This window comes from Phodopus roborovskii, unplaced genomic scaffold, assembly GCF_943737965.1.
Source record: "Phodopus roborovskii unplaced genomic scaffold, PHOROB, whole genome shotgun sequence".
In the NCBI taxonomy this organism is placed as follows: Eukaryota; Metazoa; Chordata; class Mammalia; order Rodentia; family Cricetidae; genus Phodopus; species Phodopus roborovskii.
This window is the reverse complement of record NW_026125489.1, coordinates 10,012,087-10,039,261: the sequence shown is the minus strand read 5'-3', so window position 1 is coordinate 10,039,261 and position 27,175 is coordinate 10,012,087. Positions and strand designations below refer to the sequence as shown.

Here is a 27,175-nt window from a genome sequence, read left to right as displayed (position 1 = left end):
CACACACACACACACACACACACACACACACACACACACACACCCCAATCGCTATCTTTAAAATTCACCTTCTTTGAAAGCACAGGAAGAAATAGGAATGTTACATTTGCACTATAGTCTGAGCACCCTATGTAATTATAAAGGATGGAAGTGTTGAAGAAGTAAAGAAACAAGAATCTGATACTATAAGGACAGCAAATTAGTGACAAATTAAACAGGATCTGGGTCATCATACATTCCTAGATTTCATTTGTATTTCTTCTATAGCTTATCCAATGCTGTGTACGTTTCTCTAACACTCTATTAGATAAAATATAACCCCAAACTTATATTTCATTCTCCCAGGAGTATGCATAAAAATAATACTTTATGAACTACTGCCTTTGAATTCATCCACAAAATCATATAGTATATATCAAATATCCCTAAATTTGGCATATATCTCAGAAAATCTGTTCTGGTGCCAAATAGATATTATAAACACATTTCACTTTGGAAAATGTTCACAATTATTTCAGCTGTCAATTCCATTATGTACTTTTTAAACTTAGAACAAATTTTTCAAGTGTACCCATTATGACCAGCTAGTTTCAATTAAATGCAACATTAAAACAGTTCAGTGTAGTCGTATGACAGAGAAAAGGGAAGGAAAAAGTTCTTACCTGGTAGTTTCTTTTCTCAGATAATGTATGTCCATCAGTCCTCACCATAGAGTCGTGTCCTTTCCTCACAGTACTGGAGGCAATCAAATACAACTGTCACTCAAGGGCCGTGTCACAGGAAGGACCGCCCACCAGTTCTCCCTCTAGAGTGGAATTATCCAAAAGCCATCAAAATTACTAACATGTAAATGTATATATTATTAACATTAACAAAATATTCAACATGACACAAACATGCAGAGAGAACCAAACCAAGAAGCAGCTGTCTTACACCCGCCACCCCCCCCCCCAGCTTTCCTCTTGATATTGAAGGCAGGTGACTGAGCACCGGCCTCTCAAGTAGAGATTGTCTATATGGAAGCTTCCCTCACACCCACTCCCACCTTATGTCAGTCATCAGACATTATACACAAGGAGAAACTTAAAAGTGAACAAAAACAAAGTTGATACATATATGTAAAAACAAAAACTTAACCCCTAACTTTGGGGGGTGGGGTATCCTAAATGTTCGCTGGTTATTCTACAAATATCCACTTAACTCGGATTCAGTCATTTAACCCAATGCCTACATTTCAATGCTAGAAATGTAAACTATTTATGTATTGACTCGTATCACTCACAAAGCTTATTTTCACACTATAAAATGTAAACACATCACATTTCTAAGATAACTGTTAGATTAAAACCCAATGTTCTATCAACATGAACTCCAATGATGAACAAATGCCTGCCTTTCAGCCCTCCAATTTCATGAACCCTGCAATGGAATTCACTTTCTGGCATGGCATAGGGTAAGTTAATAATGCTCATTTCTTAACCGGGGTAAGCAAGCGCAAAATAAATACACACTCTTCATGTCAGATTTAAAGAAACGAGAGTTCAAAGATGCAAAAGTAGTTCTACAAAGAATGTATACAATACTTTTTTCAGGATAAAAAGCTTTATTAGTATAAAACATTTTCTCTTAGAAAGCAGTATTTATCATAGCTACTGAACTAATGTTGCTATCTACTACAATTCTGAATCAAATTTAAAGTAACATATTTACTATCATATAAAATGTACATTAGGAGGAGGAACTAAAAACATCTAAACTATAAATCCATAAATAAGGTGAGGCCTAGGGAGAAGGCTCAGTGAATAAACTGACTGCCTTGCAAGTCCCTGGGGTAGAGGAGGTGCAGACAGGCAGATTCCTGAAGCTCACTGGCCTGCCAACCAGCATATCCCAATCAGTGAGTCTCAGGTTCAGTGAGAGAGCAATTTCAATCGAGGAAGCCTCACGTGACTCCTGAAGGCACCTTCCATATCCACACACCAAATGCACTACACACACACTAGCAGCACACCTGTAGTCACAGGCAGTTAGGAGCTGCATGACATGGGTGGTGGGGACCAAACCCACGTCCTCTAAAAAGCAGTGACACTTGTAACCAACGAGCCATTTCCCATGCCCCACAATTTAAAAAACAACAAAAACCCAACCAGTATTATTAAAAAGGACAGATACAAAAATGTAACTATTACCTCTAAAACAGTTTGTTATGAAAAACTAACATTATTGAACATAATTCTACAAAGAATTAGTATAATAAAAACCATCACCTAGCTCCTACTACATACACTAAAAAAATTACAAAGTCACAGAAACTATGGTTTTACTCAGTTTTGACCATCATACATGGTATATGAAATGTTTCAAGATACTCAACTTTAAGCAAATATGCAACTGCTCATTAGAAACTTATTAAGCTCTCAAAAATAAGGACCTGTTTTTTTAAATCATTATATAGTTTCTGCTATAAATGTAGTCATCATTTAAACTGTTTGTGTTTATTATTATATTCATGCCATGCTTGAGATTGAACACAGAGCCCTGCACATGCTGGGTAAACACTCTACCAAGATGCTATATTCCTGAATCTGGAATTAGGGTATTTTAAAGGAACAACTACCAGGTCAACTGGATGTACCATAACAATAATTTGATACATATTTGGCTTGGCTGTCACCAAAATAGATAACACATTATATAGCTCCTAAATGGAAATCTTGTTTTAATATTAGCATATAATAGTATTAACAAAGTTTTAGGATAGGATTTTCCTACCTTAATGTATTCATGCTAACTGAATGCAGTGGACAATAGTTTAAAATTTGAGTGACAATATTTTATAGTAAGAATGTTTCCCTCCTTGAATATATTTTGTCAAATTCCATATTGTATAATTTCATATTATATAAATTTATCAAGATACATTTAAAATCTAAAATTAAGAAGGTAATACCTAAATGTCACACAAGTTTCACAGCACTTCCTAATTTAACAAAATAAGCAAATTTTTATGTGCTAATACCTTCATAATAAAAATTAACATTCCATCAGTAAATTTTAAAAGAAAAAACTTTGAAAAATGACAGATTTTAGTATGAAAGGAAATTTCATTTACTTTTTATTTCAAGATTCTAACCATGACAGAAACTAGTAATCTACATTAAAGGAGCATTATCTCTTTAAAAAACAAAATGAGAAAAAAAAAAATTAAAGGCGCTTTATATATTCTTCCGAGCAAGTATTAAAAATGCTATATTAAATAAAATGATGAACAAGGCAATGCAGTGGCAATTCATATCAGGGAATGAAATGAGGTATAATAAATAGAGGAAGACATTATGGATGTGTACCTAAGATTGTCTGTGGAAAGAACAAACAATCAACCAGGAGCAAGAATGTCATTTCTCCAAAAGAGATTTATACACTGTTTTCCCACCGTCTTACAAATAGTAAGTCATCAAGCTATAATGAAATTTTCTATTAAGCAGAAATCTTGGAAGGGGGGGCTTTATTCGTCCACTTTAAACCAGACAAAATATAGGAAGCAGTACTTCTGACATGTAAGAGTCATTTCAGGGGATTAAGAAAGCAGAAGAAAGCTGGGGCTGATGGAAAGGCAAAGTGGGACAAATCAGAGTTCAAGGTTCTTAACAGTATGAACATGTTCCAAGTTGGAAAGAGGAAACAAGGTAACCAGGTTCTGCAGGGCGGCAGAAATAAAGACCTCCAAGGCAAGGACTCACAGAAAATTCCTATTAAGGGTTAAGCACAGTAATGAGCTGTATCTGAATGTGAAAAAACTATAGTCCACAGAAAAATCTTCTAAAAACTTGTGAGGAGTGGAACCAATCCCCAAAGCTCCCGGTCATGAAAATTTACTGTCTCAACAGATACAGGAAAACGGAAACAACACCCTGCTTCCTATCTGACCACCACAGACTGAGGCTGAAAATCAACACAAAGAACAGAAAGCTTACCAACTCATGGAAACTAAACAACTCACTACTAAATGAAAAATGAGTCAAGAATCAAGTTAAGAAATTAAAAGACTTTCTAGAACTGAATGAAAATGAATACACAAACATACCCAAGCTTGAGATAGTATGAAGGCAGTTTTAAAAGGCAAGTGTGAAGGAAGGGAGGAAGGGAGGGAGGGAGGGAGGGAGGGAGGGAGGGAGGGAGGGGGGAACAAAGGGAAGAAGGAAGGTGCTGGAGAGCTCTCATACTAGTAACTACACAGCACACCTGAAAGCTCTAGAAGAAATCACTCGGAAAGGGGTAGTCAACAATAGTCAGTCAGGTAAAACACACACACACACACACACACACACACACACACACACACACACACACACACACACGAGAGAGAGAGAGAGAGAGAGAGAGAGAGAGAGGAGGTTCAATGAAACACACAGCAACACACACACAGCTTGTTCTTTGGGAAAAGCAAACCCTTATCGAAATTAGAAATGAAGAGGGGGACCTAACAACAGACACTGAAGAACCCAGTACCCACTGATGCACCCAGTGCATCACAGGACACACTTTAAAAATGTGAGCTCCACCAAACAGGAAACTATAAAAGGAATGGACAAGTGTCTCAATACACAGCCCTCACCAAAGTCAGACCAAAATCAGATAAGCATGTAAACAGACCTTTAACTCCTACTCTAATAGAAGCAGGCATTAAAAGTCTGCTAACCAAAACACCCCAAGGCCAGACGGTTTGGGCACAGAATTCTACCAGACTTTCTAAGAAGTATTAACACCAATACTCAAGTCATTCCACAAAATTAAAATACAAGTACCACTGTCCAATTCATCTTACAAGGCCACAGTCACACTAATACCCAAAGCACATAAACAAGAAACAATTACAATTTCCCTTCTGAACACAGATGCAAAAACTGAAAAAGACAATTATCCCAATAATATGGTTGCTGGAAAAGCAAAAACAAAGTTAAATCAATTTTTCTTCTATGACCTTAATTCACAAAATTGTTAAATAAAGTGATTCTGAAATGTAGACAATTAATAGATGACTTTCCCAATACTATATTTTCTCCAGCTAAAGTGCTCAATAATATTACTAATAATACTTTGAAGTTTGGAAGCACTATCTAAAATATCTGTAATTTAGTCATCACTATGCACTCACAAGCATACATTTAATGAGGCTAAATAATTGAACCAGTTGGCTAAGGTTGGTTTTATTACAGTAGTTTAGTACAGGGAAGATATATTCCAGGTTGGCTATTAATGAGAACCACCTAAAAGATCTGACCAGTTTCACTGAAATCAGGTAAAAGCCCAAGTAAATGCATTTAGCCAAACAAATCATAGATTTGTTCGAAATGCTCAAGCTTTACCCCACAGATTAAGTGTAGCTCTCATCCCTCACCCAAGCAACCCCCCACCCCAAACGACTACAGAAAGCTACAACTAATCAAATGCTGAAAACAACAGACTATGGGATGCCTGGAGGCAACGGGCAACCCCTACACCTAAGGCTAAGAAAGCAAATAGGGAGAAGGTTAAAAGCCAGAGGATTAGGAATTCTGCTGCAAGATTGTATCTTCCAGCTCTGCCGGGAAAGGGGAAGGTACCGTGTGAAATCTCAAAGATAAAGCTGCTTAAAGCTCGGACTATGGCACCACTTGCAAAGCTAACAGGGATGGGGGCAACTGCACAGAGCCCCACCCACAGGTAAAGAGCTAAAGGCAATTAAAAACCTAAAGTCTGTGAAATCACAGAACTATACTGTAAGTGTTTTTCTTAATAGACCCCAGAAATTATTAAACAACAAGCACAAAAAAAAAAAAAAAAAAAAAAAAAAAAGTTTGTGTGTCAGACTCCAAGGCCATGGCGGACAACAGAGTGAGCTCTAGGGTCAGCTCTCATCTGACAGAAGCAACCTAAAGGAGAAGAGCACCCAGCTCACAACCTCAGGCCGCAGTTTATCTGTGCAGGAAGTCATGACGGCTGAGAGGACTGGTCACTTGTGTGACACCCACAGTCAAGAGCACAGAGAACTAAGGCAGGCTTGGTGCTCAGCCCATCACTGTTGGCTTCTGGTGGGGTTTTCCTGAGACAGGGTCTCTCTGTGTAACAGGCCTGGCTGTCCTGGAACTCAGAGATCTTCCAGCCTCTGCCTCCAAGTGCTACCGCAGCCTGGCTGTGTGGTACTTCCAACACAGCCCAAGGTTACAGCCCAGGGGAAGGCGCCACCCTCAGTGGGTGGGTCTCCTCAATGAACATAATAAAGCAATCCCTCGGTGGGTAAGAGCCTCATCAGAAGACTCTAGAGCTGTGTCAGTCATAAAAGCAAGAGAAACCAAACGGCTGAAAGAGTAGCTACAGTGGCGTTTGTAAGACACTCAAAAACGATGTAGTAGAAGTGGCCTCCGACTGAGAAGTGCCCAATAAATATGTGATCACTTGGTCCCCGGGTGGTGGCACTGTCTGTGGTCATTTCAGAGTGGAGCCAGGCTTTGAGAGTTTAAAGACTTGGGTCATTTCCAGTTCACTCTCTGCTTTGTGCTCACAATGAAGGACGCAGGTTCTGAGCATCCTACTTTAGCCACCACGCCTGCCACCATCTGTCATGCCTCCACTCCATGATGGACTCTTACCCCTTGGTCATGGAGTTTATCACAGCAACAGAAAAATAACCATGGGGGAAAAAAAACCTATAGGATAGATTCCAGGTGGGTTTCAATAAATGTGGGCGCAATTTCTAAGAGACTGGAATTAGGCACAGGATATATTGCTACAAGAGTTAAGTAGCGGATTTAAGTAAATATGCTCAAATCTCCAGGCATTGTTTTTCTACAAAACAAAGCCATCAGCTCAAAGCATGGATACCAGAGTGGATGGATGTCAGAGGGTTAAGGCGGGAGGGAAGAGGTAAACTAGCTCTTCATGCTCTGAGCTAGGAGGAAACAATACCCAGAAGTGTCGCTGAGGGGGCAGCTGCTGATGAGGGACCAGCGCAGGTACAAGTGTGATGAGCAAGGGGGGCTGGGGGTTAGCTGGGGTTAGAATGATGGCAGGCGGAAGGAAGACAGGAGAAGGAAGAAGGGAGAGGAAGAGGAGGAGCAGGGTGAGGCAGAGGCAGAGGCAGGCAGCCGGTCCTTGCCCCCACCTGCTCTCTCCAAGTCAGTTTTCAGCTTAGGGACACGGCACTTGTTGCTGTTTCCCGTGGTCTCGCCTCAGCTTTAACGCCCAGCACCTTCATAATTCACAGCACTGACATTTCTCTTAACTGTCTGTCTTCACAAAGGCCACTGACCACCCAACTGTCTGAATTTTGTTCACATCTGTCTGTCTCTCAACCCTTAGTATCTAAGTCCTTAAAAAGAGGCTCCTTGTCTATTATGCCTGCCATTCTTATCCCCAGTCCCTAAAACAGTGACACATAACATAAATATTTCACTCAATTAATGAGCCACAAAGTACTCTGAATGCTTTACTGACTTCAACTGCATAAAAACACCATTTTAAAATACAAATCTTTTTATTCCCTTTAACATTCTGAAGTAGGACCAGACCTTTGGAGATGACTAGACTTTCTGTGAATAACACCTTATACGTTTTCCCAATCCAATTCAATTTAAGGATGAGGAGGACCTTAAAGGTATTAAATTTTGTCAATATTCTAACAGTTGTTTAAACCATAGCATGCCTCCTGGTTGACTCCCCAATGTCTCTTTGACCTCGGGAATACTACAGTTGGTCCTATCTTCTAATTTCTCCATATCACTTAAGAATAAATAGTAACTATAATTCAACTGAGTGACCCTACATTCCTTGTCAGTATCTGCCTTATTAAAGAAGGGAAAAGGAGAAATTACACCTTCATTTTCCTAACCCACTAACTGAAAATATAGGTAACAAGCCCATAGTTCTAATAGCTATCTGTACCTGTGATTTTTGTCACCACTGAATTTTTTATTAGATATTTCTACAAGCATTTCATGTGCCATAAACTATCATTTAACATTATCAGTCTAAACATTACATGGCATTATACTTTGTGTTAATAAGCATGCCACTGGATATGTAATCATTATTTTTAAAACCAATATTCTAACCAATCAGCATCTTTAGAAGCACACTGACTTTGAACATATGAAGTATTATTTTGAGAAAGAGTGTAAGTGCTTCAAGCAGGAGCCATTCATGAGACCAAAAGTCTCTAGAATAAGAGAGCTGGGGGAAAGATCCTCAGAGCACATTTCTTTTTAAAGATCTAAATAAGAAATGATACCAGGGTGGAGTGTTGCACATACAACTAATTAGTAGCAGTCAGGTAAAACAGAATCAAAGACTTTTGACTCAAAATCTAGACTAGATAATCTTTGATGTGACCTGAGTATTAAGAAAATGGAGGAAGAAAATGCTCTTTAGGAGCTTAGAACTCAGGAGGCAGGCTAGGCTGGCTGACTAACTGGCTCCAGGGACACACCTGTCTCCACCTTCTTAGTACTGAGATTACAAACCTCATCACCTGGCTTTTCTTACTGTGGGTTTTAACCAAATTCAGGTCCTTAAGCGCCTCACCAAAATACAGTCTTATATGTAACTAACTAGAGAGCAGCAAGCTAACTAAAATAGTAACCTTGAAAATGGAATTAATACACACAACTTTACTTCTGATCATTTCAAGGCTCCTCTTAGTTACAACAGGCCACGAAACAGAAACCAGAAATAGTACAAAAAAGTCCAATACCACCATACCACCACAAACAAGATAAATGTTCAGAAAACACTCTAATTACCAAAAATAAAAAATCATGTGTGCGCGTGCATGCACACACTGAGGATTTCATCAAGACTGGGCATGGCCAGTGTTCTACCACTCAACTAAACCAACTTTACGAAAGGAAAAGAACTAGCTTATCAGATGCCAGGTGGCTAGTTAGATATTGGCTCCTGGGGATAGGCAGGCTGGGCCTCCTAAGCAGCAGCTGGTTAAGCCAAAAACTGAACTGCAGAGCTCTCAAGAATTCACAAGAATACAATCTGAGTCATGTCTCTGACCTGAGGAAAAGTGACATTCTGAACTTCCTTAAAGGTCATCAGATAGCTATCAAAACCTTTTAAGATAACTTACAGCTGGAGGCTTTCTGATAAAAACAAATCCAAATAGGCCCGTCAATCACAGACCCTGAACAAAGTTCCCAGGGAAAGTGGTTTGTACTGAAGACTGGAGAAACAGTGTGTGGGCTATCAAAAAATGTACATGGGACAGCGAACCCTTCATCAGTGTCCAGTCTTGACCTCTCAGGGTTTGCTCCCCTTTACTCTGGCCAATCTTTCCATGGTGATCACAAGAACCAGGAAGCCAGGGCAAGAAGGGGTCCAGAAATTCTCTGATCACACTATTATATATGAATTTTTTTACTGATACATTTTAATGAACTGAATTCCTACAAGGGATGTTTTCTGAAGAAGCTCAGCTTTGTCAAACAAATTCCCAAAAGCCAAGTGTGCACTCCTAAAACAATCTCTAGAAGACCAAACAAAGAAATAAACTCTACAGTTAATTTAGGGACATGGAGTATAAATCACAATCAAAGACAGAAAAAAGTAGATCAAGAATGAAAAAACACAAATGCAGGTAAACTAGTACTTGGTGGAAATGTATAATTTTAAGTGCTGATATTTAAAAGATCAAGACAATCACCAAAACTACTAAGAGGGTAAAATGAATCCAAAGAAAGTGAAAGGAATCACGAAGAGGAGTAAGCACAGCTAGGAAAAAAAGCTGCCTTCGGTTCCAACTAAACATCAAAGATTAGAAGGCAGAAAAAACGCCCCTCAGGGGCCAAAGTTTAATCAGACTTACAGACAGACAATACAGCTACATAACAAGACCCTACCCCATTCCATTCTGCTCCACCCTAAGTAAAGGAAAATAAAAATACATACAATAATGGCAACCATAAGAAAGTTGGTGGGACTATGCTATCTATTATCAGACAAAACAAACTTTAAAAAATACATATTGCTGCCAGATGTGGTGGCTCATGCCTTGAATCCAAGCACTCAGGAGGCAAAGGCAGGTGGATCTCTGCGAGTTTGAGGTCGACCTGGTCTACAAAGAGAACCCCTCTCTCAAAGACAAAATGTGTGTGTGTGTGTGTGTGTGTGTGTGTGTGTGCGCGCGCGCGCGCACGTGTGTGATGACACCCCCAAAATAAATGAAAAAAGAAACAGCCACCTAAGCAGCAGTATCTGGGCAATTTTAATAATCCATTTCAAATAATGGCTACAGTAACTTAGACAACAAGATTACCATGTCAACAAAAGACTAACAATGATATTGAACTAGAGATGACAAACCTCTATAAAATAGCCACGAACAGCAAAAGAAGCATTCTTAAGGATAACTGCAGACTGGATCATAAATAAGTTTTAAATTGAAAAAGACTAAAATCATAACATAGGATACTCAAGTTTAGTGAAATGAAATTAAAATAAAAAAAGGAAATTCACAAACATTCCACAAGTTTACAAAAGTTAAACAACACCCTTCAAAATACTAGCTGGTAAAGGGTGGGATGCAGAAAACTAAATAGAAGAAATAAAAAAACACAAGATAGCAAACTTTAGATGACATAAAGGATGTGGTGCCTGCAGGAAATACTTTCAGTTATAAACGCCTGCGTTTAGAATGATGTCTGCAGGCTGGGCTGTTACATGTATTCATTCAGTGGTACTGAACTTGACTAGCATGGGCTCCGAGAGAAGAGGAGAGGGTAGGGGAAAAGGAAGGGAGGAAGAGGGTAGGAAAGAGGAAGGAGAGAAAGAGGACATAGATCTCCAATTAACTACCTACCCATATTTCTACCTCAAGCAACTAGGAAAAGAAACCAAATTATACCAAAGACAGAAAAAATAAAAATGATAGGAGAACGAAGGAACAAAGAAATTTTAAGGTTAGATATTGGGAAAAATAACCTGAATTAACAAACTTTGAGCTAAACTAACCAAGAAACACCTGACATAACCAAAATGAACATAATTACATTAAGAGAAGGATAAAGAAATAACAGGTACTTGCTAACAAGTTATGAAACTAGAAGAAATGGACATATTCCTAAAATATCAGGCTATCAAAACTGACAGAAGAAATTTAAAAAAAAAATCGAAACTAGACCCATAACAATAGAAAATTTTCAACAGGGGAAAAAGGTCCATGAGCAGAAGGCTTGAGTGATGAAATCCTCAAACATTTAGAAGAAAAATATTAGTATCACTTCACCAACTAATCCAAAACAAATAACCACCCAGAACACTTCTGAAATCATTCCAGAGGCCAGCATTAACCAGCTAAGACCATCAAAGCATCACAAGAAATGAAACTGCAACTATTACATGAATGCAAGCTAACAACACCAGGAGATGAAACCCAGCAACATGCAAAATTGGATCCCCAAGATCACCACGGTAGGAGAATGGACTCCTGCAAGCTGCCCTCCAGTATTCACTCCAGCACCAAAGCAATGTGCGCCCACACAGATAAACAAACACTCTTCTCTAAAGTTATGGTTTTGGAAAAGGGCATAGTCAGAAGCATAATGAATGATGAACTACTCCATGTTTTCCTTCTAAGTGCAGGACCAATACTATACTGAAGATCCTAGACAAAATCACTAGGCAACAAAATGAAATAATGCATGTTCAGTCTGGAGAGGAGGTGATAGTTGCCTCAAGTTGCATACTGCATTATTGGATCTACAGAAAATCCTAAGGCATTCACTAGATTTTATAGCAGTTTCACAGTAGTTTGGATTTTAATAATCTAACAGATCCCATCAAATGGTTAAATGAGGAAGTTCAATGAGGGTACAAGGTATATAAATCAATATGTAAGAATCACATTTCCATGCAATAACAATGAAAAACTCAAAAGAAATTAAGAACTCCATTTCTCAAACAAAGAGATTAAAGTACTGAATTTCAATGCAGAAAATTTATACTCTGAAAGCTGCAAAAAAAAAAAATATGGAAAAAGCATTAAAGAATTATATAAACAGAAAGTCACTCTGTTCAAAGATCAGAAAAGTGACAAAGTATCTCAGCGATCTACAAATTAATCAAAATCATTATTAAAATTCCAGCTGGCTTCTTGGCAAAACTAGACAAGCTAATCCTAAGAGTCAAATGAAAACTCAAGGGACATACACTGATCAAATCAATCTTGATTTGGAAGTTAGATTTTCATTTCCTGTTTTCAAGCTTGTATCATGTAATCAAAATATACTAGCATAAGATTACAACGATGCCCCTTCCCCAAAGGTCTTTCCCTTGGACAAACACAGGACCACTCCTTCACACGGGCTTACCCACTCACCCTCTGGGAAGAGACATGCTGACTAGTCTTTCCGTTACCCATATTGCCTTTCATTTCTTTTTCTTCGTAACCTTGCCATGCACACACAGTTATATTCTCTTAAGACAGTGCCTGACACTTAAAAGGAATTCAAGTCATATTTATCAAATGAATTCATGCAATACAGTACTAAAACTCACTTGCTTTGACCTATCCCTACAAAGCAAGCCATTCTTTTCAAATACAACCAGATATCAAACTACTTTGAAGCCCTGAAACCAATTCTGATTTAAGTATCTAGCATCTCCCCAACATTGTTGTATTAATAGTTGAGATAGCAAACTACGCAAAAGTTCTCTTGAAACTTCTACAATGTTAAGTTTATCCAGCTAAAATCACTTGACATCAATCTTGGAACAGTATTCAGTGTATCGCTTCAATACATATTAACTCCCTTTCCTGGAATGTTTACTAATGCTCAAGCAGGGTACCAGGGCTAGGATTATAACCTAGTATTATAACCGTCTTTATTCTTATCGATGAGAATGACAAACACAAACAGAAAAGGGACTATACTTTGCTTAACAGATTATAAAATTTAAAAACTTTTTCAGAAATTTAAAAATTATTTTTAAATTTAGAATAATTTTACACAACCATATTCAGTAGACAATTCATACACAGTTGGCATGATATAAATTGACAAAATATGCAAGGAAAATCATTAGGAAGATATTAAAAGCTTTGTAAAAAAAAAAAAATCTTTTATACAGTCCACAAATTACTTCTGGGCCCTTCTGGGGTTTCAAATATACATTATTACACAAGACAGATGTAGGGCTGTGGTGGATGGCTACAAAGTAAAGAGTCTGCCTACCATGTGGAATGCCCTTGATTTGATCCTCAGCACTGCAAATACCTACACTAAGCTAAAGAGACTGACTTGGTCCCTAACCCCAGGATCCACAGGTACACTGAGAGGTAAAAATTATGGTAATGACTAATTGTGTGTTAGATGTCTCTAATGAAAAGAAATCTAAAACCTGAAACTCTATAAAATCTAAAAAGTTTTGAATGCTTGTTTGAGGCTCAAAAAATTCAAATTTTAGGAAATATTTGGATTTTGAGTTTTTCCAATAAAAGATGCTCAACTGCTCGAGTCTATTTATTCCAAAATATAAAACAGCAAGCAAGCACTCCCGATCGCCAGCACTTTGGACAAGGGGTACACACTTAACAGGTGAGTGCTATGGGGAAAAGAGATTTTGTAAGAACTATTAGCTGGTATGTCTACCCTTAAGGCATAACGTAGACGCTCACACACTGCAGGGTATGCTGAAAGCCACACATAACATTCTTTACTCCTCTACTGTGAGGGGAGGACCTTTACAGACTGAAAAGTAAGTAGACAAAGTCAACGCTGTACTTGAGAACTGGAGCTACTCTCCTCTGCAGTTCTAAAGAAATGCTCCAATATGCAAGGAAAAATGAAACTGCATCTTCACCAGTTATAAGAAGGGTTATTGGGTCAAGTATTATGTAATACTAGAAAGTGCTTGTGATCTTAAAGTTTTTGTTGTGTTTTAATAAGATTTAAAAACATACAAATTTCTCTATGATACATTTTTGCCTTTCTGGCAACTTCAAACACCATTTTAATAAAAGGCCAGCATTGGATATCTCTGGAAGGTATTGTGATGGGAGATGTCATTCTGTAAATGTGTCTCTCTTATTGGTTAATGAATAAAACACTGTTGGCCAATAGCAAAGCAAGATAGGCGGGACTGGAGACAAGGAGGATTTGAGGAAAGTAGTACAGAGGAGTCAGCATGGAGAGACTGGAGAGAACAGAGGTCCAGGTCCTCTCTCCGGTAAGATGAGACCACATGGAAATACTTAGATTAATAGAAATGGGTTAATAATTAAGACAGAGCTAGATGATAAGAAACTAGTACCTGGCCAACAGCATTATATCAAATACAGCATCTCTGTGTGTTATTTGGGGCTGAGGTGGCAGTGGGGCCAGACTGGCAGGGGAGAAAACTGCTCATAATAGTGATGTTTCCCTTTCTGAAATATATCCCGTAGTCCTCCAGATTACCTGTATACCCTGTATCACTTAATCAGGCAAGAGAAACGAGACTTCCATGCCCAAACACATGCTCACCCCACTAAATCCCCACTAATCTAAGTTGCACACTTGGGAGTGACTTTAATTTTCCTCTTTTCCTAGTCCTTACCTTCTGCCTTCTCTATGAGAAACACTGCCATTACCCCTTTTTACAATGTGCCTTCTTTAGCCTTTAGCATTAACTTCAATTTACAGCACATGAAAATTCTAAAAACCAATACATAATAGTATCAATTGATAATGCTGCAACAATACCATCTGCCCACAAAAATCTAAGCTTATGAGATAAATTACGTATTTATTTATTTATTTATTTATTTATTTATTTATTTATTTATTTATTGAGACAGTTTCCTGTAGCCCTGGCTGTCCTAGAACTCACTCTGTAGACCAGGCTGGCCTCTAACTCAGAGATCCTCCTGCCTCTGCCTCCCAAGTGCTGCAACACCACCGCCCCAGCTTAAATTACAGAGGATTCTTTAAAAGCAAGCTGCCAAACCCCACATTGGCATTCTCCAAGAATACAAAAAACAGTTCAAATTATCAACTTGAAAGCTTGAAATTAAGGAATTTATTCTTTTCCTGAATCATCTAATAAACTTATCAGAAAAGGTACAATTTTTAAAATAGCATTTAAAGTTGCCAGAAAAGCAAAAATGCTAGTATATTCTCTACCTTTTTTTATGTTGCCTTGACATTTTAACATAGATGTTATTTGTCCTAGCCTGGCAGATACAATTAAAAACAAAGCCTTATTAGTATACTGTGAACATAAACTATTTGGAGAATTCTCTAGTTAATAACCGTGAATTAAACAAAGTCTTTTCAGCTTTTAAAAATCCTGTGCTCAACCATGTTAGACTAAACTGGGCAGACATAAAGAAATATATGATGCTAGGACCACAGCTGTGTCTGCTTCTCCTTAGCAAACTGTCATGTTTCCTGCTTCATAAATGTATCTCATAGATCACTTTTAGATGTGTTCTTTTATTTTGAAGTGTGTCTTGAGAAAAAAAGAGAGATTCCAGTTTCTGAAGTTTAAATGTTTCCTTTTATAACAGTGTAATATGAACAAAATCAGAAAGCCTAACAAGCATGTAAAGTAACTAAATTTTCATCAGGGTGGAGTAAAAGTTTTGCCTTTTCTTCCAACACACATCCAACCATTTCCAGATTCTGTTGATTCACTCTGCTACTACAGCTACTTGGTACTATTCTGCTTTCCTTATATGGTATTTATTTTTAATACTCCAAAACTCTCAGCAACCAAAGAAATCCTCAAGATTTAAGAAAAAAAATAAAAAAAGCAGTGTAACTTGTTCAGATATATTACATATGCAAGGAATGTGCTCAATGGTTTCAAACCACTGCAGAGATGCTCTATGTATAAACGATAAAGGCTCTTTTCAAGGAAAAAAAAACAAACACAAGAAAATATTCATGGCCAACAATAATAAGGTACACAAATAAAGTTACGAAAGAATTAGAATAACCCAAAGAATACTCAGGATATATACTCAAGAAAGAAGGCTTGTGTCAAATAACATTTAAATACAAGATACCAGCACTTTAGATGCGAAAACACACACCATGAACACTGCTAAATAACTTTGCCTCTCCAAGTCTTTAAATTCCCCTCTCCCAAAGTCCATCAGCTACATGTCATATAAACAAAGTTCTTAAAGGGCAAGGTTGCACATGAATACACCAGCATCACAGAATAATAACATGAGTGATGACACATCACTCACAAATCTTTAAAGAAAACTAGTTTCAGTACAACTCATGACTATCACATTACTTTCAAAAAATTAACCAGATTCCCTTCATCTCACAGTAGCCATCAGCAACGCAGGGAGGCAACGTGCTACTGACAAACTGAGGTTCCTTAACACTAACCGATTTGCTCCAGAACGCAGCTAGCAACTCACAGAGCCAAAGCTACATTCCCATCTTCTGATTCTAAGTGTGGAATCTTTCCAACCACTATCTCCTCATTTTAAATGGGTATATATTCTGTCTGCTGACCCATTAGATCTATCCCTTTTCTCAGTCACCAATACTCTTTTGTTGTTCTTGTTACTTCTTTAGATTAGCAAACTGAGTAATGGACTTTTCGTACCTAAGTGATGCTTTCATTCAGACCCTCCTGCATTGCTCCTCCTGGTTCCTTCCCTTCCCTGGTCAGCATTCCTCACCACCCTACTCCATCACCCTCAAGAAGACACTTTTACATGTCTCTTCTATGCTTTGCATTCTGCAAAGTGCTTCAGGGAAAGCAATGCCAAGATTAAATCCTACACGGTCCAGTGCTACCTAAACAACATTCCTAGCAGGGGAAAAAAAAACACGTCTAGACCGTAGAAGACAGACTGTACTCTATCTGTTTACACTTAAGGACTTGATACAGAGTTACGTTCTAAATTGTAGCTGGTTCTCATCAGCCTCAGAAACATCTCCAGTGTAACAAGTGCTTTCAAAAACAGACTAACAGCACAAGAACTTTAGTCCTTCAGTCTATGAGGTAACTGCTGTTACTTAACACTCACCTGAAAAACTAGAAAGTTGAAATTTGGAAAAGAAAGTCACACATAGTTGAGTCAGAAAAGTGACCCACGTAAGTTGTTGTCAAATTATAACCTTCAAATTGAGTGCCCAAAATTAGTATGTTCTCTCCATTTATATATATATAAAAAAACTGAATAATGGCTTTGGCTTATATGTATCACAAGCTAAGTTCTCCAAAAGATAAATACTACCAAGTTTAAAAGTTCCTACAAACCTTGCTAACATTAACACAAAATACTTAATTTGTCCAACACAGATAATCCTTCAAAACCATCAAGTATATCTTGGATTTTGACATTTTAATTGTCAGATGTAGAGCCTGAAATGGAGTTGACTACTGGGGGGTGGAGGGAGAGCATTAAAAACTGGTTAGTGACTCCATAGCTCCAAATACTTAAGATTTTAAAAAGGAAAGGAGCTTCTTATATGGTGGCTGCATCTGTATGTAATCCCAGAATTCCATTAAGCACTATGGAGTATCACCCTGTCATTCTCCCCCATTTTGCCAAGGCCAACTCACCCTTCAGAAGGTAGGCACCAACTCCTCACCCTTCAGAAGGTAGGCACCAACCCCTCACCCTTCAGAAGGTAGGCACCAACTCCTCACCCTTCAGAAGGTAGGCACCAACTCCTCACCCTTCAGAAGGTAGGCATGCATCATTTCCCTGAAAGCAACACTGTTCTCTCTACCCGCCCATGTTCCTATAGTATGCACCCCAAAAACTTAAATCATGAGAAATTAGTCAGTGCAAACATTATAGTGTGGGGTACACAGTAACAGTTACTGCACTACTTACTACACAGCAGGGAAAACATTAAGTTCTAAGGGATGCCAATGACCTAACACCACAAAACCAAAAACCTATAAACGCTTCCATTATTCTAAGGAGATGCAAATCAGGTCATTTTATATTTGTTCTCCAGCATAACTCTCTACAATGCAGACAGAATCCAATTCTCTCAGATCTAAAAAAAACATTTACAAGGCCTCTTAATGAAAAACAATGCCCAATCCCCACACGGCCCGCTAAAACTTATTAAAGCCTATAGGATTTACTCTACATCCAGTAAGAGACAGGATCACATCTTAGCCACTCTTTCCTAGTTAGAGTGCACCTCATTTATCCAAAAAGCATTGTTCATGAAATCTGTTGATCTTTTCAAAGCATGCAAAACTTGACCCCACCTTAAGACATTCTATTTTTCCTTCCTCCTTATACATTGTTCACTCCCGTATTTCTGCATAACTTTCTCCTTTTATACTTTTTGTTCAAATGATACCCCACACAACACAGACCATCTCCCAACACTATTTAATCTCATTTAACAAACACCAGTCAAATGCCGTTCCCTTCAACAGTCCTAGCATTCTGAAATGACTGGTTTTTATGAATGCACACTTACACAGTACCCTAACACATACCCAGCACTGATAATGTCTAACTGATAATTTGAGCAAACACTCAAATCACTTAAAAAAAAAAAAAAAAAAAAAAAAGATTGAAAACATCTGGAATACCAACCCAGGGGGAAGAAAATTAATTGTAGCAATTTCTGTCTAAATTACTTTTTTTAAAAAAGAAATTATATGAATTTTACATCTACAAAAGCAAAAGTCCTACCTCCTTCAAAACAAAATTTATGGACTGGAAGCAACCTGGGAGTCCTATGGTTGTCTCTGCTCAAACACTAGAAGTGTTCCACAAAACCTCTGAAACATGGTCACCTTTCTTCACATACATGCATCTATGGATGACCACACAATTCCATGCTGGATTTGAACACTTTGGAGGCTGCTAACTGCATGGTTAACCTGTTTTGCTGTAGACTTCAAAGTTCTGTCTGGCATGCTTAAGAATATGCCTGGAACTTCTCCTAAGACAATACAGATCAGAATGGTTATAGCTCATCTCACCACACATACTTACTCATAAAAAAAAAAAAAATCATAAAAACTACATCCTCAAAGCACTGCTCTGTGATTGCAAGATGAAGGCAAAGCTCAAGGCCCATCTACTCGGCAGAGCATCTCTCAGAATCATGCACCAGGGCAATGTATAAAATGTGTCGTCAGAGACTGGTGACTGCTTACTCTCGTTGTAATATTATTGCTTGCAAGTCCTCAGTGTTTCTCAACACATGGTTATAATTTGTAAAAACACGAGTAGCCACTGAATATTGTCAGGGCACCCAGCTTGAAAGAGAGATGCGCTGCCACTCTCAAACATCTCTCTCAATTCAATTAAATGTCCTACATTTACAAGATGACACATTAAAATGAAACAAACCAGCCACTCACACCTACTTAACTTGATAGACCATATTTTTCTAAATACTAAAAATAAAAACCGACCATCGCAATCCCTATTCCTAATACTAAACAGCCTGTCTTGTCTCTATAAAACTTTATTTTTAACTTTAACATCAAGGTGACCAAACTAAATACTGTGGAAGCACACTGCAAACTGTAAAGATATTTTTAAAATAGGAGATAGTAATGCCAAAAAATCAGATCTTTTCAATGACATTGTAAATTTCATACTATCTCACTGATCTACGTAAGACAAGTAAAAAACTAAAAATCTACATGCAGGAGAAGCATAATTTACAATGTAAAAAGACATAAAAGCGCATTTCTGGCAGCTATGACACAAAACCAAATGTTCCTATCCCAAACACACCGTTACATAATCATTCATTACATTCTTGTCCAGATGCTTATACACAATGGAGTTATAATCTACATCTGACATATAAATGGAAAATGGGTTATCAGTTTGTTCAGTGAGGAAAAAAGGCAAGTCTATTCAATGCTACCCAAACTACCCAAACATACAAATAAGCTTGTTTATCATTCCCTAGCACAGTGAAAATTTATTGAGTGGAGACTTATCTCCCCTCCCCTCCCCCTCCTTTGAAACAGGGTCTTAATATAACCCTGACTGATCTGGAACTTGTTACACAGACCAGGCTGGCCTCAAACATACAGAGATCTGCCTGCCTCCCCTGGGACTAAAGGTGTGTACCACCACACCCAGCTAAATGGAGACCTATTTGCACATCAGTATGCTTCAATCAATCCTGAGCAGCACAACAACAAATTCTTTCACAGATATGCACCCTTTGGATCTCAAGTAACCCTGGAAGACACATATGCAAGGACAATGTAAGAAAGATTCCTAAGCTAGGCATGAGCATTTCCACTATATGCAGCCTGGGAGTCATTAATCCTGCTTGTTTTCTGTATCTTTAAAATGGACCACAGCTTTAAGGGTCTCTCATTCAAATCCTGAGGCTAAATTAGTTCTCAAAATTGTAGTCTCTCAGCAAGGCATAGTGGTACCCACCTATAATCCCAAAGCAAGTTGCAGGACAACCAGGGTTACATAGTAAGACCCAGTATCAAAAGTGCAAGACAAACACCTTTACAGATTTTAGAAAAGTAAAATAACCTATACATCACATGTTAATATTTCTACATCAAAATACTAAAAATTCAAGTGTGTGTGTGGGGGGGGGTAATGTGATGAAGAGGAACAATTCTAGCTGAAATTTCTAGATATATTTTAAAATCAGATTTGAAGATATACTAAAGCATCTCACCTAACTTTCCCAAGAACTATGAGAGTCACGCTAGGAAATTATAAGATCAGTATGGCTCAGAAACAGAACACCTGCCCAGTATTTGCCAAGGTCCTGGGTTTGATTCTCTGCATATCAAAAACAAAACAAATAGACTGAAGAATTCTGCCTCTGTGGGGAACTCTGAGCCAGGTATTAGGGAGGAAAAGATGGGAGAAAACCCAAAAAGAATCCAACATCAAACAGCTTAAATCTAGTAAGTCAAGGCTAAGTACTGTAAATACAATCACCTTCTGAGTACTGCGTGTCACCTTCCATTTAATGCCTGTGGCCATGCCAAGCAAGCGTCAAATACGCCACTCAGAAGTAAGCAAAATGGTATCAATACTGTCCTAAACATTCTTTTCAAAGTTCCACACAAACTCTACAGAGTTCTCAAAGCTAGTCACTCACTTTCCAGCACTTTACAGCAGCAAATTAAAGGGGGGGGGGTGTAAAAGAGATGCAAGAATAAAAGAGATGCAAGAAATGAGGGAACAGAAGAATCTGTCATCTTCCCAAATGTGGTGTTGCCCTTACTCTGTGGACTGACAGTCACTGACAACCGCTAACCCAGCCACTGTTTTGCTTGAAGCATCTTGAGAATCTACGCAATATTCCTCCTACATAAAGTGCCAGCTATGTAAATGTAACCAAGACAAGTCCTATGTTGCTAGAGCTCCAACCTGTGGAGGTTATGATGGAAGGGAGGGATGATGGGTAAATGAAGGGCCACTGTGATGTACACAATAATGGTAAGGTGGACGGACTGGAGGAGTCAACAAAGAGTCCATGAAGAAGGTGACATCAGATTTGAGTTCTGAGTAAGTTTACCAGGCAACACAGAAGTGGCACTTAACTCTTTGAGGACACATACAGATACACGCTTATGAGTGAAAAGCAAAACTTTTGGAGCTTAGGGGCAAATATGTTCAAAATAGTCAACACAAGCTAAATGGACTTAGACCCTGAGTTAGACCAGAGATACTTTGTAGATGTCTAGCAAAGGCAAACTATTTTTTTCTACACAGCTCAATTTTGTATTTGCATATTGTATTAGCCATGCACCCCTATTAAAATTAAAGTTCAGACAACTTTATAATGTGGCATTTCTCCCTATGAGCTATACACCGAGGTATCTGCATCTTCATTTCAGAGAAAAAGCTATCAGAAAGCATTAACACAAATTCTATTTCTAAGGCAGGGGGTAAGGCAGGCAGATCTCTGGGTGTTCAAGGCCAGCCAGCCTGGTCTACAGCGCAAGTCCCCGCACAACCAAGGCTACACAGAGAAACCCTGCCTTGAAAAACAAAAATAAACAAAAAAAGAATTCTATTTCTAAAACATCCCTGATATTGATGAATAAACTATATCAGCATGATTTGACCTGAGTGTTGACATTTTCAAGTAGAAATCAAGACACTACACAGAATAATTTGAAAAACAAGAAAAGAAAATACTACTACTTACATTGGAGAGTTCAACAAACTGATCCAAGGTAAAAATTAAAAAGTATCTTTATGACCTTAAACCCTGATTTTCTTCATAGTTCTTTTCAAATGTAAATTTTTCTACAACAGACATCAACTTGAGCACAGCTTTTTCCCCATATTGAAAATGTGACAATGAAAGTCAATCCCTTCAAATGTCAAAGGTAGAACTCATTCCTGGTCAGGAAGGACAGTCACCACAATCAATCAAACTCCCATCATAGCACCAGACCTTTTGATCCATTACTATATGCAATCCCACTCAAATTTCAGTACCATTCTGATTAATTATGCCTCTAAAACTGCCCAACCTGGTACCTTGACTTACTGTACTTAGTGTTACAAAATACACTAGAGGGGCTGGAGAGCAGTTAAGAGCCTCTGTGACAGGAGGCTTCCTAACTAACCCCAGCTTCAGGGGTCTGGGCAGCCAGTCTCTGAAGACACTGCACTCACATGCAAACTGTCCACATGCAAGTTCACACAGCTGCTCATAACTCAAGTTTTAAAATACCACTACAAGATAAGAAAATCATACTCCTAAACCATCACAGGTCATGTAAGTTTCCCTCCAATATCTACTCAAACCAGCACATGGATCTACAGTCTGCTCTCAAGATGAACCCTCTACAGTGAATTTTTCAAGTTTTTTATGATATGTAGTCATGTGTGTGGATACCTATAGAAGCTAACTTTAAGGAGCTGTTTCTCTTGTTCCACCATGAGGATTTCTGGTATCAAACTCAGGTCAGGTAATCAATCAGGCTTGGTGATGATGCCTTTACCCAATGAGCTATGTCATTCATTTCACAATTAAAATTTTAATCAAGTGATACTACTACTTAACATCACTTCAAAAGAGCACAGAATTCTAAACTGTTATTTATACTGATTGTTACTGTCCAGGCTTATTTACATACAAAGGCCAAATTTTCTTATGAAGCAAATTTGTCACTCTCCATGGGGAGTGTGAAAAAAATTCTATACTGGCCCGTTAAAATTTAAGAATTGCTAATATCAGCACCTACTTAGAAATACAGAACAAAGTTACCAGTACTTCTAATTTACCAATAACTACTTTTGAATTTTTAAATAAAACTAAGGCAGTTCTGAGAAATCAAAAAATTAAGCAGCCACCTTTATATAGGGAAAATACGAGGTAATTATCGCTTTTAGGGAGCATATCATTTGGAGTTTTATTTCATTTTCAAGATCAGAGAGTTCTCAGATGAATGGGATAAAAACCACTCACAGGCACAACTTATTTCATTTCCCACCATACAAATTTATTTTTATCTATTTGAGAAATCGATTTTTAAAAGGTGTGTTTACTGCTATGTTAATGTGCACATGACTCTAGGTCTCTAGGCTACAGATAATCTCTAGACTGTATCACTACAACCACAATGTGCTCTGCCAACACACTCACTGCCCTAACTTCTGTGAATTAATAAAGCACTAGCAGAAACACAAAAATTTCTAGTCTAGAACTAAAAACTACCAAACCTAATAATAATAAATTTTTAAAATCCACTTTTAAAAAATGAGAAGGTTCCACTTTAAAATTAAGGATCTTCCAAAGTCAAAGTGGAAAGTGGAAGACATGTCTCTTTCTGGGCATTTTGAACTTCTCCTTTAGATTTATGATAACAACAACAAAAACTAAACAGGAGAGTGCCGAATACAGTCCTCATTAATGATCGTGAACCATTAAAGAACAAAGCAAAGACACAAGGCCTGAACAGAGACAAATATTTGAAGACAGACACCCACTTCAGGGTACAGGATTTTTAAAGAACACTTCCAACCTGGGATAAAATTACCTTACAAAACTGCAAAGGATGTTTGGGAAGAGACTGTTGTCAGATATACCAAACATTCTCAAACGTATTGTTATGAAGGTAACATTCTTCAATTTCTACCCCACTCCACAAAACTTACCCCCACTTATTTGTTTGGGAAGACAAATCATTAGGGACACGACTCCCTATCTCTAAAATGTCTCACTACAGAACAGAAAACGTATTCAATTTTGAACATTAAATATGCCCTCCCTTGTGAACAGATTGGTTAACTCAGTATCATGACTTCTACCATTTGCCAAGAATCTAAGGATCATATTGCTGTATTTTATTAGGAACTGTCCATATGATTAAAGAGAGTTCTTTGACCAAGAATTTTGTGAAAATGAAGCAAAAACACTCTTAACACTTGGTTTTGCAGATGTTGAAAAGTGTAGATGTTGCCTAGAATTTCCAAGAAAAGTGGTGCCCGTATGGAAGCATTTTTGTTTGTTTGTTTGTTTGTTTTGTTTTGTTTTTAGAGGTAATCACCTACCAACAACAGGGCCTAAAGTAAATGCAAATAACAAAACCTTGGAAATAATTTTGCAAAAGACAATTGCAATAAGCTTTCCCTCGGGGTCTACAGATAACAAGAGTTCTTGTAAACTTCCTCCCGGGCAGACAGTACCTCAATTAAGAACTACCGGGTTTCTTTTTTAGGCCGACTTAATTCTTCTATGCAACTCTGAAGTTAAGACCTAAGACAGCAAGAGGTGGCGAGGGGAGGCCCCGGCGGAAGTGGAAAGCAGGGCTTGCAACTTCACAGACGGGCAGGAGCGTCTCTGGGTTCCCGCTCCGCCGCCCCGGGACCATCCGAACGCTGGGGTGTCTCCAGCGCCGGGGAGGCTTCCCCCTCCTCCGGGTACCGCGGCGGCGGCGGCGGCGTGGCTCTCTGCACCCCGCTAGGGCCTGGGCTGCCTCGGGGCCTGCTGGAGGCAGGCTGAGGCCCGTTAGCCAGCCCCACGTCCCCCATCTTTGCACAGACAAAAAAAACCACCAGGCGAGTGGCGGATGCAGCGCGTGTGCTGCGAGAACGTGAAGCGGGGGGCCGGGCGGGCGGGCACCGGCAGCTGCTGGGAACGAACGTGGCAGAGCCGAGCCGAGTGAGCAGAGCCGAGCTGAGCCGTCCGAAGCGCCCGGGGCTGCGCGGAGGCCGCCGCCGGGAGCCCCGAGCCGGGGGAGCCGGGGGCCGGGAGATCCGGGGCCGCCGGGGCCGGGGGAGCGCGGAGACCCCGGGCGGGCGGGCGGGCGGGCGGGCCCCGGCTCCCGGGCGGCGGCGGCGGCGCTCTGCGTCCCGTCCCGTCGGCCCCGCCACACACTCACTCACACTCACTCACACACACACTCACTCACTCACACTCACTCACACTCACTCTCACACTCACTCACACTCACAGCCCGTCCCTCCTCCTCCTCCTCCCGGCGCCGCCACCCCCTCCCCGCCCGCCCGCCCGCCCGCCCGCCCCGCTCTCCCTCTCTCGATTGGAGCCCAGACAAAAGCAACGGGAAGCGGCGGGCCGGGACGCTACCCGCGGGCCCCGGGCGCGACCGGGCCGGCCCCGAGGCCTTCCCCCGCCGAGCGGGGGCCCCAATCCGCCTCCCCCGCCGCGCGCCCCGCCGCCCGGCTTGCGAAAATCTGCCAAAAACTCACCGCATGAATTTTCTCGTCCCGCGGATCCAAGATGGCGACGTATCCACCGCGGAGGCTGCTGGGAGCAAGACCTTTACCCTCTGACCCCCGCCGTGACCCCGCCGCTCTAGGCGGCTCCAGGCGGCGGCGGCGGCGGCAGCGAGCAGCGCCGGCCGGCCGGGCGGGCGGGCGCGGGGCGCGGGGCGCGGGGCGCGGGGCGGGCGGGCGCAGCGGTGAGCGGGCGACGGTGAGCAGCCCGGGGCCCCGCCGTGCGTGCGGCGGGCGGGCGGCGGTTCCGGAGAGCGGGCGGGCGGGCGCAGGGCGGCCTCCCTCGCCCGGGTCCCCACGCCGGCAGCCGGCCCGGAGCTGCGGCCCGGGGTCCGAGCGCGGCCGCGGGGGCGGCGGGGGCGGCGGGCGGCGCGGGTCCGCCCACCGGGGCGCGCGGCGTGAGTGTGTTTGTGTTTTCCTCCGGCAGCCCGCCCCCAGCCGCTCCAGCGCCGCGGCCCCGGGAGGCGGGACAGGCGGGACGGCCGGGACGGCGATCGCGCCCCGAGGAGTGGGAGCCCCCGCCGAGCCGCGGCGTCTGCCCGCCAGCCCCTCTGCTCTGCCGCTTGCTTTTCCCGTTTTGTTTTTCTCTTTCTTTTGTCTTCCTCTTTTCTTTTTCTTTCTTTTTCCTCTTTCTTCTTTTCTTTTTTCTTAGTCTTTTTTCTTTCTCTTTTTCTTTTTTCCTTATTCTTTTTTCATTTTTTTCTTTCTTTTTTTTCCTTTCTGTTTCTCTTTTTTCTTTCTCCTTTTCTTTTTTCTCTTTCTCTTTTTTCTTTTTTTTGTGTCTTTTTTCTTTTTTTGGTGTTGTTGGGGTTTGGGAGGTTTTTTTTGTTTTCTTTTCTGTTTTTCGGTCCAAACCTGGTGAGAGGAAGAGGAAGTAAGGGAAGCGTGCTTTTAAAGCACTACCTGGAGCACTTGATGTAACTCAGCAATGTTTATGGTACTTTATTTATTCCCCTGCCCGGTGCGCCCTTTGTAAACCTCTGTGACCAGCTGGCTCATCCACCAGACCCGTTTGAAAAATAGTGAAAAAACTCCAGGGAAGGAACGTTTTTGCTGCCCAGAAACAGTACTGTCCCCAAGAACTGAAGTTTATTTTTCTTTGCAATATAGTACTCCTTTCTTTGTTCCTGTGAACATCCGTAAACCTCGTGTTTTATAGTTACTGAAACTGGGCTAAACACCTCTGTGTGATTCGAAGTTCTTAGTTTTGTGATCTATTGTCCTCGTTTGATAGACCTTATGGATGTGTATTGCTTTTAATTTGAAGTAAATACAATGCTGTTTGTTTTATAAAATTTATTTCTTCCTGCCCCCAGTTAACCACTATAGCTTCGATTGATCCTAGACAGCTAGAGGCAAGAAACAGGGAGAAATAAAGGCCCACTGTGAAATAAAATGGAACTTTGTCGTGGTTTTGAAAGTAAGGTATTTTGACATATGTTCAAATAAGTAAATTTGTTTAAATGCCTACTGGTACTGGCGTAGCCAGAAAAAGGGGGGTCTATT

The 27,175-nt window shown here is 40.2% G+C and overlaps 1 protein-coding gene across 6 annotated transcripts in view; it reads right to left on the bottom strand.

Annotated features, from left to right (window-relative positions):
* Cnot2 (CCR4-NOT transcription complex subunit 2) overlaps nucleotides 1–25,742 on the bottom strand; it is an 80,977-nt gene extending 55,235 nt beyond the window's left edge. For 2 of the 6 annotated variants that reach the window (XM_051176217.1, XM_051176220.1), the window contains exon 1: nucleotides 663–804. Coding sequence is in view for 3 of the 6 variants with exons in the window: in XM_051176215.1 (XP_051032172.1) it covers nucleotides 663–735; nucleotides 25,643–25,647 (78 nt within the window). In the remaining 3 variants the exon portion in view is untranslated. Of the gene's footprint in view, nucleotides 1–662; nucleotides 806–25,642 lie in introns of those variants that run through there. The other 4 variants (XM_051176216.1, XM_051176215.1, XM_051176218.1 and 1 more) reach the window with 4 other exon arrangements.
* Between the last annotated feature and the right edge of the window lie 1,433 nt (nucleotides 25,743–27,175).